General features: G+C 34.0%; 1 protein-coding gene and 1 pseudogene across 1 annotated transcript; one reads left to right on the top strand and one right to left on the bottom strand.

Annotated features, from left to right (window-relative positions):
- The first annotated feature begins 2,848 nt into the window (after positions 1–2,848).
- LOC105974891 (uncharacterized) lies at positions 2,849–4,885 on the top strand. Its single transcript, XM_013000050.2, has 4 exons — positions 2,849–3,364; positions 3,486–3,596; positions 3,686–3,860; positions 4,687–4,885. The coding sequence occupies exons 1-4, from the start codon at positions 2,936–2,938 to the stop codon at positions 4,716–4,718; spliced, it is 747 nt and encodes a 248-aa protein (XP_012855504.2). The 5' UTR covers positions 2,849–2,935; the 3' UTR covers positions 4,719–4,885.
- Positions 4,886–5,573: 688 nt separating this feature from the next.
- Positions 5,574–6,187, bottom strand: LOC148770115 (secreted RxLR effector protein 161 pseudogene; annotated as a pseudogene).
- Between the last annotated feature and the right edge of the window lie 6,701 nt (positions 6,188–12,888).

Raw genomic sequence — 12,888 nt, 5'->3', positions numbered from 1 at the left:
GCTACTAGTAATAGTCCCGTGCGATGCACGGGACTAACTATTCGTTGTTTTTCACTCGCCCAATATATTGTCTTTATATGTTAATGAAAGCAGTTTCTTTTTTTCCTCAAAGGTAATAATAGATGTATTAGAATACAAATTTTATAAACAATTACCACATCAAAATTAAAATGCATTTTAGTTTTAATTAGTGGACAAAAAAAAAAAACTTTTCTATGCCTTTTTTCATAACATGGTAATTAGTACAAAACTACTGTTTTTTAACTATTGTTCATAATATTTTAACCTCAACCAAGTCCAAATTTGCTTGGCTACAAAATTAAATAAGACATATATATATTGATCATAAGAAATTTACAGGGATAATCACAAATACATAATTATAGAATAGAAAAAAAAAATATTTGAAAAAATGAAATGAAACATAATAGAATCGGAGAAATTCGTTGTATTAACTTGAAAAATACTTTTGTTTTCATGTGAAAAACTTTCTGAACAACAGACATTTTTAACGAATTAAAGCTGGAATTCTTTTAACTCGAACAAATGTCAAAATCAGCGAACATATGTCTCCCAGTCCCAGCTCAGATTATGTTTCAGATAGCTCCATCCTGCATCCTTAAGAAGAAAATCCACAAATACCCAGTTAGAAAAAAGAAAAAAAAAAAAAAAAGACTCAAATAAGACATGTATATATATTGTTCACGTCAAACAATACAACATCAGGGACAAATTTGGCACTAAAACACCAATGGCATCAACAGCAAAATTAAACAGATTGAAGAGGCACAACATGCACAATCGATATTCCACAAATCCGGAAAAAAATGGTTGTCCTCATATAGCTGTTCTATCGTCAAGCTTCGGAAAATTAGAAAGGGGAAAACCTGTAGTCATCAAAGCAAATTTACGATGTTGAGAAATAAAATAGAAACATAAATAAATAAACGGAACGCTCTCGAGAAATCAAGGGGAAATAATTCAATGTTGTTCGAGAAATTGATGTTGGAAGGAACATTCTTAGCCTCAAAGAAAATAGCAAACAATTTTTCCAACGGAACACGTAGATGAAAACGAACTCCAACTGCTTTTGTATGTTCAAGCCCCGGATAATTACAAATGATTAAAATTTGCAGCGAAACTAATTAGTGAAACATCTTAAATAAGAAAAAAACAACGTAAATAAAAGGAACCCTCTTGAAAAAACAAACAAAAATAAATATATATATATATATATATATATATATATATATATATATATATATATATATATATATATATATATATATATATATATATATATATATATATATATCAGAAAAGAATTAAGCGCTGATCAAATTTTTCTTTGAAATATAAATTTGAAATACATCTTTTACATTCTTTTCGACAGGTTCAGTTGAACTAAAATAAATTTAGAAACTATAGGAATACTGCAAAAAAAGTAAAACTTGTGCCGGATTAACTCGAACTACAAATCTTCTGATGGATTGCGACGTCTCTTCTCTTTGACGTTTCTGTGAAAAACAATAAAAATAAAAAATAATCGGTTGTGCCGAACAACACTTGGATGATGAAAAAGAAGAAATAAAAGATTGTAAGCAGAAATTCGTTTTGCATTATAACCAACCGTATGCTACAAACTTTCTGGTGTCATATTTGAAATTCAGAACATGTTTCAATTTTTTTATTGGATGGATTCCAGAAGAATGGTGTATAGCAAAATGTCTATCTATAAAATTAGTACAAAAATATTGATGTATTAAATTAGTAAAAGATTAAATTTTAACAAACAATAAATTATGAGAAAAAGAGTAAGATACAAACCTAGTTTAGGTCTTGTAGGGATGCATCTGATAGGAAGAAAATATGGAGAACATCGCTTAATTAAGAAGAAGAAGAAGATTTAAGAACGTGAATGAAAACCGAAAACAAACGTGAGTGAAACAAAAACAAAAAACTTAAAAGTTGGATAGAAAGGAAACCAAACTGATGAAACTACAAAACTACCGTTCTGTTGGTCTGTGTTGTGTAAAAGGGCTTCCCCCAATTCTTTGCCTTTCATTTTTTTGTGAAATATTGTTGAATGCCGTGGTGATCGAGATCCAGTTGCTGAATTCTTGAAGGCTTAGTTTACTTGATAAGATTAGCCAGGATTAATTACATCGCGAGCTTCAAAACCATATCAAAAGATTCGAAAAAACTAAAATGGTTGCAGCAGAAAATCAAGAAATGGAGAGCCAATCTTATACTAAGAGAAGTTAGTTACCTATGGGAATGGCCTATGGAGAGACATCAATGACACCAGCATTGGAATTGCACCTTCAACAAGAATACCAAAATATTATACTGTTAATAATAACCAAAAAAAAAAAAGCAAATAATCATAAGACTTCGATCCAAGAATGTCAGAAACACAAACAAAATTAAGGAGAAGAAAACATTGAATGCTTTTCCAACAAACAAAAAAGAAGATATAGAGTAGAGAAGAAATAGGTGAAGCGGCGAAATATGAGTAAAATAGGGAGAGGCAAAAGAGGATTGAAACGTATGAATACGCAAAAAATAATAATAACCTGTGTAAAAAAAATGTCTTAAATATAAATCAAATAGAAGTTGACAGGAGATCGTGTGTTGAAGTTGGTTATGCAGATCGTGTTTTCAGTTATTCAAACACGTACAGGTTTCTTATTCCATTTACTTTTGATCGTGTAGATGAAAAACCCAAAAAAGTAGCAGAAAAAGGCGAAAAATAAAAAGACAAAAATGCCCCTAGGGTTATAAATATTCACAAAAATAGGATTAGGGTTTCGGGAAAACCTTTCTTTTATATATAAAGATAAAGATTAATAATAAAAAAAAAAAAACCCCTTGCAACAAAGGGTTACGATTACAGAAAGGACTAGGGTTTGTTTGCGGTGGATTCTCGAGAGACATGGGTTTTGAAAACGACGATTGGCGATATACCGGTCCTTGGGATTCCGAAGATGATGATTCCGATTCCGATTCCGATTCCGATGAGAAACCGGTAACGACGATCGATGAAATAGAAAGACTACTCAATAATTTGGTAGTGGATACGGAGAAGCTGGTAACCGATGAGGATAAAGCCGAAAAGTTCAAGTTTAGGTTCCATAAGATACTTAAACAATTCAATAAATTGAAAGAGGGTGAATCTGGATCCGAATCAGAATCCGAACCCGAATCCGAACCCGAATTGGAACCGGATCAGTATGAAGAATATGAAAGGGAACAGGAAAGGGAACTTGAATTGGTTGAAGAACTCACAATTGATGATTCCAACAATCCCAATCCCTTTAGGGTGAAGCGCCCCATGACTAAGGGTGGCACTCAATTTCCTTGTGTACGTCTCTCTAATCTCTTTTCTTCATTTCTTCCTCTCTCTATATATATATATATTATTCTTCAAAATTCAAATTTATTTATTTACCCTCTCTCAATATAATGTACTATTATACTTACAGGGAGGTTTCTATGTCATGTATGAGCCAGAGTTGACAGGCAATAATCCCAGAGCTGTGGAAAAGGCCCTAAACTCTGCCAATCTTGCAATTAATTTTTTCAACAACCAAAACGTATGTTTTTTTTTTATTATTAAATTTGTTTTTGGTTTAATGATTATTAATTGCTTTTTTGTGTTTTTTCGATTTTTGGATGTATGTAGAACACTAAATACAGCCTAGTGGATGTGGTGGGAGCAATCGCGAGTCATTGCGCGGGTGAGGTAGTGGAATTGGGATTTACCGCCATCCAGCCTGGTGACGTAGATGCCGAAGATTTCAAAGCACAGATTTACTATGGAATCAGCGAAACTCAAGTACAATATGTTCGTATTATCGGTAAATTTTCTTCTTCTTTTTTCTCTTTTTTTTTTTTTTTTTTTTTTAATGGGTGATGTATACAGACGTACTGTAATTATGTAATAATTGAAATAAATTGCAAATTGATATTAAATATAAATAATTTTGACGTTAATTTAGAAATTCTAAATTTAAGTAGACTAGTAATTAATCTCCTTCTTTCCACATATGATTTGACCAATTGGAACTTCTTGATTTGAATATTTGAAGAATTGAACAGAAACTCAGAAAGAAATAAAAATTCAAAAATGATATTTAAGTTAGTGCATATCCTCATTTTATTTTATTGACTTCTTTCAAAAGAGCTAATGTCCAGTGAATCAGAAACAATTAATATTAATTAAGAATGATTTCACGTTTTTGGAGAATTGTCTATTGAGTTGTTGGTATTCTCAACTACAAGGTAGGTGTAGTTGCTATATGTTGGACATGTAGTAAATTGGAAGCTGTCAGTTTGCGTTCTTTATTTACTTAGATTGATTGACCTTATGATCCCTAAACTTCACTAACAATTTGGACTGATCTCGAATGCTACTGACCTTAATTTCTTCATGTCCCAAAAATGTCCCCTTCTTAAAATTGTAATTTATCTCAAATTGGATTCTTATTATTTTTTTTTAAATTATTTTATCATAAATATAAGTTGTATTTTATCTTTTATAAAATTTATTCAATTCTGTGGACATACTATATATTCGATTATTGGAATGTAGTGTATGAAGTACATGATGTCCTTTGTGTTTCTGTTAACAAAATATATGTTCCAGAAGCGTTTTCAGCACCTGTGTTTTTCTTCCATTTGCAGGTGATTCAATGAAAGCTAATATGGTTATGTAATGTTTAAGTTGTGTTTGTTTTAATGTAAATTGATTTTAAACAACATTTATATTTGCTTTGTGGGTCTTGAATCTATTTATATTTTGTAAAATATTTCATGCTCGATGGAGCGATGCTAAACTTACTTATGTTTGCGGTTTCCTTGCTAATGCATAATAGTTGGTACATGTTTCATATCTATTTTCATATATTTTGTGGTTTCGAGTTACACCATCGGTTCCGTACATATGACAAGTTTTATAACCCTATGAATGAGTTTTTACTGATCGTGATCTCAACACACCAAAAGCATAAACATGTTTGCAATGTTATTCTTGCCATAGGATCAGGCTGTGTTTGTTACGCTGGATTGAGCTTCGAATGACCTTTGATTACTTAATTAGTTAACATTATTACACATTAGTTCCGTGTTTCTCATTTCTTCCATATCCAACCCAACCTCCGGTTCAAATTTCGTCTCTCCCTTACTTTCTCAATTTGTAACAAGACTTGAATTTAATATATATGTGTGTGTGTGTGTGTGTGTGTGTGTGTGTGTCTATATATGAGACTTTTGGCATCCAAATTATGGACATTTGGCATTTAAGATTTTGACAATCATCTATTTAGAATACTGGAACATTTAATGCAGGCGGAGATATTCATTTTTTTTGCCCAAAAAAATTAGACTTTCATGTTTTTGCCCCAAAAGGTAATCCGATGGCATATGAAATAATATATTGGAAAATAAAAAACTCACACTATAAAACAACTATGCTATTGAAGGATGTATTTATTCTCAGAAAACATTTGTCTTATATAAGAAGAATAAGTCCACCTAGTTTAATGACTAAAGACTCGGTAAGTGTTGCAATTTTAACATTCCTCCTCAACACCAACTTCGATCTTCTTCATTATTCCTAGCTGATGATAACAATTCTCAAGTTTGCTGCCACTTAGTCCCTTTGTGAATATATCTTCAACTTGATCATCTGACTTGACATGTCTCATCTCCACCTCGTCTTTCAAAACCTTTTCCCTGATGAAATGATATTGCCTTTCAACATGTTTAGTTCTTGCGTGAAAGACTGGATTTTCTGCCAAACGTATTGCTGATTGATTATCGCAATACAAAGGAATTGCATATTCTGTTATTTGATGCAAGTCCTTCAACAATTGCACAAGCCAAGTGCTCTCTTGAGCTGCCATAGCTGCAACTATGTACTCCGCTTCCGTAGTTGATAAAGAAATAGTTGGTTGTCTTTTACTGCACCAAGAAATTGCTCCGGACCCAATCATAAAAACATATCATGTAGTTGGGCGCCGAGTATCTAGGTCACCACCAAAATCAGCATCACAATAGCCAACTAGCTTACCATCTACCATTTTCTATACATAATTCCATAATCAAGCGTCTTTTTCACATATCTTAAAATTCGTCTGATCGCTTCCAAATGAGGCTTCTTTGGATTTTGCATGTATCGACTCATCACACCGACTGCATAAGAAATATTGGGTCTCGTTATAGTTAAGAAGATCAAACTACCTACTAATTGCCAGTACATAATTGAATCTTCTAAATCCTTTCCTTCACGAGCACATATTTTTGCATTTGGCTCCATCGGCGATGAAATCGGCTTGCAATTAAGCATTCCAGATTACTTAAACAGATCGTTGGAATAGTTTTGCTGATGAAGAAATATTCCTTCTTTACTATGTTGAATCTCAAGGCCAAGAAAATGCTTGAATTTTCCAAGTTCTTTCATTTGAAAGCGAACTGGTGAATTCTCTTTTGTTCGACGAATTTCTTCTTCAGAGTCACATGTTATGATTAGATCGTCTACATACACTAGAACAATTGCCAACTTATGTCTATTAATTTTGATAAACAAACTAGAATCAGCAGGTGCAACATAGAAACCACTAAGAGTAAGAAATTCAGTGATCTTACCGTACCAAGCCCTCGGTGCTTGCTTTAATCCCTAGAATGTCTTTTGAAGCTTGCACACAAATTCAGGGTGAGTTTGACTATGGAAACCCATTGGTTGATTCATGAAAATCACTCGATCTAAGTCCCCGTGAAGAAATGCATTTTTTACATGCATTTGCCACTAGTTCCAACCTTTAGTGGCTGCAAGGGCAAGTGACACTCTCACGGTTGTGATCTTTGCAACTGGACTAAATGTTTCGTCATAGTCCAATCTATATTCTCGAGAAAACCCTCGAGCAACCAGGCGAGCTTTGTGTCTCTCAATTGATCCATCGGTGCGGCGCTTTATTTTATAAACCCATTTACAAGAAATAGGATTTACGTCTCTTGGCTTCGGCACGAGTTCCCAAGTTTGATTTTTTTCAAACGCCTCAGTTTTCTCTTTGATGGCTTTATACCAATCCATGTTTTGATATTGCTTCCTCAAATGTCTTTGGTTCTTTTGCATCAATATCTTCTACTATAACAAAATTTGCCTATTTAGGATTTGATTTTCTCGCTCTTGCAGATCTTCCTAAGTTCAGTAGGTGCTTCTTCTTCAACAATTTTGTGGATATACACCCGTTTGCTTGATTGTGGATATACACCCGTTTGCCATGAATTTTGAGTTGCACCTTCTTCATTACCGTCACATGTTTCTTGATCAGCTTCATCTAAACTCAATTTGATTTGAGATGAAACTAAATCATTTGAGTCAGGCAATGCTTCTTTGTCTAAGGACCACCACGAAGAGGCTTAATCAGACACCACATTTCGAGAGGTGTAACACTTTCCAGTGTTTGGATCACAACATCTCCACCCTTTTCTTTGGCTGTCATAGCCAACAAAAATGCACGGAACTGCCTTTTTGTCCATTTCGATACGTAAATGATTAGGCACAAATACATAACACACACATCCAAAAACTTTTAAGTAACCAACAATAGGCTTAATATTCCAAAGTTTTTCAAAAGGTGAAAGGAAATTTAACCTTTGTTAAGGAAGTTTATTAATCACAAAGGCTGTTTTTCTCATTGCTTCTCCCCAAAATCTTCCAGGAACATTCTTTGCATGTAGCATACTTCGACAAATTTCAACCAGGTGTCATTTTTTTCTTTCCGCTACGCCGTTTTGCTGTGGAGTATTGGCGCATGTGAATTGATGATGGAATTTGACATTTCGTCAGGAATTCGGAAAATTGATGAGAGAAATATTCCCCTCCATTGTCCGTGCGTAAACATTCAATTTTCTTACGAACTTCCGATTCCTCCGTTTTCTTAAATTCCTGGAATTTTGAAAATGTTTCAGATTTTTCTTTCATGAAGTAGACCCATACATACCTCAAAAAATCATCAATGAAAGTTACCATGTACTTCACTCCACCAACAAATATTTGCTTTATTGGTCCAAAAACATGAGAGTGAATCAACTGTAAGGGTTCATTTGCTTTGAATTTGGACTCTTCATCTGGCAGTTGATGTGATTTCCCATATTGACACCCCGCACAAATCGTATTTGTTCTTACTTCAAGTTGGGGAAGGCCATTCAACATCGACTTTTTCACCATCACATTTAGCTTGGAATAACTAACGTGACTTAACCGCATGTGCCATAAATCCGTCGTCTCGTTTTTCCTCGTCTTGTCAACATATGCTGTTTCAGCACTCATCACATAGACGAACTCTAGCTTCTTTCCTTCATCACCGGCTCTAGTGGATGTGGTGGGAGCAATCGCGAGTCATTGCGCGGGTGAGGTTGTGGAATTGGGATATACCGCCATCCAGCCTGGTGACGTAGATGCCGCAGATTTCATAGCAAATATTTACTATGGAATTAGCAAAACTCAAGTACACTATGTTCGTATTATCGGTTGACCTGCAATTTCACCTGTTATTTCTAAGGTAATTTTTCTTCTTTTTTTTTTTTTTTAATGGGTGATGCAAAAAACACCCCAAAAAGACAAATAATATGGGGCAGAGAGAGGATCAATTATTAAGAAATCTCGCCCTTCAAAATCCATGAAATCCATGGCCGTACAAAAACCTAACTCTTTGACGAGATTTATGTGCTTGACGTTGCTCAATGCTTCACATTACGCTACCTATATTTTGGAGAAAACGAATTCTTGAGTACTTTCACCGCAATTGTTTTTCCATCTTCGGAAAGAACACCTTTGTATACCGAAGAAAAACTGCCCGTGCCTACCCCTCGATCTTTTCAGCATACATGCAATAGGAACATATAAAATCGCAAGAAAACCCAGAACTTCAATAACTGCTCCAATCATTACTCTCAGATAATAATAAGACTTATCTTTTCCCAAAGAATCACTTGCAAACATCACACACAGGTAGTGCAAAACCGTTCTCTCCCCCTTGACGCGGCGGACCACCGAGACGGGCGAGACGTGGCCGGGAAACGGCACCGGAACGGCGGCGGAACGGTCTGAACGGCTCCGGAACGGCTCGGAACGGCCTGGCCCTTGACGGAAAAAAAAAGAAAAAAAAAATTGGGAACGAGACCCTCGACTTAATCGAAAAAAAATTTGAAAAAAAAAAAAAAGAAAAAAGAAAATTGGGAATGAGATAATTTGTAGAAGAGTCTAAATTATTTTTTAAATTAAAAAAAGAGTTTAAATTAAAAGAAGAGTTTAAATTATTATTATTATTTTTCTTATGGAGTTAAGAGGCTAATTTTTTGGGATAATGAGATTCCACTAATCCCTCTAATTCCCTATTAATAGGAGAAAATAACAATAAGTAAAACATGACTATAACTGAAACGGAAATAGCAATAATACATATTTTTTTTAAGAAAATAATAAATAAAATTGAGCAATAATACATATTTTTTTAAAAGAAAATAATAAATAAAATTAAAGACTGATTCTTAAAAAATGGAAAATAAATATCAAAATAAAAATAATAAATAAATATAGAAAATTCGAATATATATAATATTAAAATTTTATTTAACTTTTGTTTGCTTTCAATATTCTGTTACTTAAATATAATCATTTTAATTTGAAATTAATTCATCACATAATATGTTTTACTATAAATAAGGACAATATGGGTCACATTTATCGACTGATTCTCAAACAGAAAATCTTGAAAGTTTTGAACCAGCTCGACATTCTACGTGGTATTGATATTGCATGTAATTTTATAATGTTAATGCAAGGTTGTTGTAATATTTTATTTTTTAATTTTTAATAATTTTAGCATATTATTGTATTGTAATGTTGGTATTAAAAATATATTTGACATAAATTATATTATAGCATTTTAATTAAAAAAAGTCCGTTCCAGCCGCGACGGAGCCGCGACGGAACCGCGACGGAACCGCGACGTTGCAATGGAACTGGAACGGCAGTGTCTGCGACAGCCGACTGTTCTGTGCCGACGAACCATGTTGGTGTTCCCATCTAGTGAAAAGCTGCTTCTGTTGGCAAATATCCATATTTCGGAACTTCGCCTTTGAAGTGGTTGAACGAAAGATTCAAGTACCGTAGAAAAACAAAATCCTGCAAAAACGTCGGTACACTTCCCTTGAAATTATTTTCGGACATATCAAAAACCTGAATGCCTTTTAAAGAACTCAAACTCAAAGGAATCAAGCCACTCAATAAATTAAGCTCCATTCTCGAACGACGGCCTAGGTTTGGCGGAATTCCGCCCGACACCTCATTACGGGACAAATCAAATTCTTTAAGATTTAATTAATTATCGGTAAAGTTCCGCTCAAAGAATTACGAACAAGATTAAAAGACACGGTTAACGATGAAAGAGTGAAAACTTCCACAGGTATGAAACCACCAAGGTTATTACCAGACATATTCAGTAGCTGAAGTTACCGACAGTTCCCCACACTATACGGAATGACGCTTTCCAATTTGTTCATATCCAAAGGAAGCTCAAACAATTGAGTTAACTTCCTAATACTGAGCGGAATTGGATCATTAAATCTGTTTCCGTTCAATATATAGTCGTCTGAGATTGAAAAGCTTACCTATTTCAGGTAAAAACTGGCCGTCAAATTTGTTCCAGCTGACATTTAACGTATTCGAATTAACGAGGTTTGTTATACTACCACCAGATAATTTGTTGTCTCCAATAAGTAAGCTATTCATATTTATCCACAAACTAGCTATTCTTTGTGGCAATAAACCAGAAAACCGGTTACTATCTATGCCCAACATCTGAAATTTGCTGTAATTTGTTAACGAGTTAATGAAATCCAATTCATCGGGCGCTCCTCTACCAAGAAAAATACGGCCCACATTTAGTCTTTGCAAATTTAATTTTTTTACCGAAATCATTAGGCACTTTACCTGAAAATCGATTATCGGGTAGATCGATAATTTGAAGGGTAGAGATATTCGATAATAAGGGTGGAATCGGCCCAAAAAAACCCGTTAAGTCCAACGAGAAACTGCTTTAAATTCGGAATATTAATCCCAATACTCATCGGAAAACTCCCAGCTAAATTATCATTATGGACCGCCACCACGAAAATGGAAATTCTCGATATGTTAAAAACCGCCGGAGGAATTTTACTCGAGAGATTATTGATTCCAAATTGCAAGAACTGCAAATTCGCGAGGCCTGGTTTCCAGAAATGTGAAGTGCGACAAGCTTACGCAAATTTCCGAACTTGGTGGGGATTTTGCTGATGAAGCAAATGAAATTGATGACTCGAAGATCGGAGCATTGGCTAAGATTTTTGGGAATTTTGCCTTCGAAATTATTCTCTCTTAGATAAATAAATTGGAGGCGAAACAAACGCCCGATATCTGATGGGATTTGTCCTCGGGGTTAGCTTGTGGTGCAAGTAACTCCTTTCCAATTGCATAAACTTCATGAACTGTTGATCCATGAGCACAATGCCTCGAGTGGATCTTCGGTTATTTTCTCCTCGAAAGAAAGTAAGTAAAGAAAGACGGTATATTTCACTGTAGAGGCCTAAGACACAGAATGCATCGAGTGGATCTTCGGTTTTTCAAACTGATTCTAATTCATTACAAACAAGTTCAATCCTATCTTCAAATCCCTCCATCAAAATGAAGTCTTGGAATTTTCTTTTACCAAAACCGTACAAAGAAGGCTCGAGTATATTTAGCCATACTCTTAAAATCCTATATTCTATTTCAGTAACCAGCATTCATTGGAACCTCAAAAAAAGCTAATATGTAAAATACAGAAATTGAAATAATTATAAAATTTCAAATATTAAAATATGCAGCAATTACTCATTGAAACTCAGAAATAGAGATTAAAATTGAAACCTTTTCATACACTCTCTCTGTCAATTCGTAAAAGACTCGTCAATTTCAATTTTGACCACCGACCGGTCGTAGTACTTATCCTTTCCCGGAAGTGGCGGAGCCGGAACCCTCGGTGGTCCTCTCCCCTTGTTCTTGTCCTTCGGCCTCGCCTGCACCACCATAGTGAGGCCCGTTTCTGAGAATTTGGGGCCCTAGGTGAGATTTAAAGAACAACTTAAAACGGGAGCCCTATTTGATAAATTAATTTAATTAAAGGGTACACGGAATTAAATATACTAAAACATATAAATAATATTTTCTAGAAATGATGGAATAAAAGATTACGGGGTTCGGGGCGGTGCCCCTGAAACATTTTTTGAAATGTATGAATATAAAATAATTTTAAATATGGAAAATATTCAAAATTAACAAGATGATTTGCTGGTTCACTTCCTCCTATGATGTATAATCTTTATACCAAATAGACTTCCTAAATGTTTATAAAACTTAAATACACTAATAAATATTGATTCTTATTTTAGGTATAAAAATAAATAATGAAGACATTATAAATTTAATATTTAGGGTCACAAGGTTAAGAAAAGTATAAAGTTACCTACTGATCATTTATCTTAAATTTATTTTAGAACTGATGTTTCAAAATATTATGTATAATAAAATTTAAAAAATAAGTATTAATATATAAAGTGTATATAAAATAATTTGGGGACCTAAATTTTCGTAAAAGTTCGGGGTCTAGGCGATCGCCTACTTTACCTCCCCTCAGAACCGGCCCTGACCATAGCCACAAAATTAAACAAAATAAATACAAAATAAAACTATAGAAAAAAAAAAGAATAAATAGCCCACATTGCAGAAGGAGTGATTGAAACGCTTTCGTTTAGCAGTTTTCCTTTAAAATGAAAAAGAAATAACAAACCCAAATCAGAAATGTT

The sequence above is a fragment of the Erythranthe guttata genome, chromosome 6 (genome assembly GCF_056151865.1).
Source record: "Erythranthe guttata isolate IM_541 chromosome 6, IM_541, whole genome shotgun sequence".
Classification (NCBI taxonomy): Eukaryota; Viridiplantae; Streptophyta; class Magnoliopsida; order Lamiales; family Phrymaceae; genus Erythranthe; species Erythranthe guttata.
Note: the sequence above shows the minus strand (reverse complement) of the source record. Positions and strands in the feature narration are given on the sequence as shown.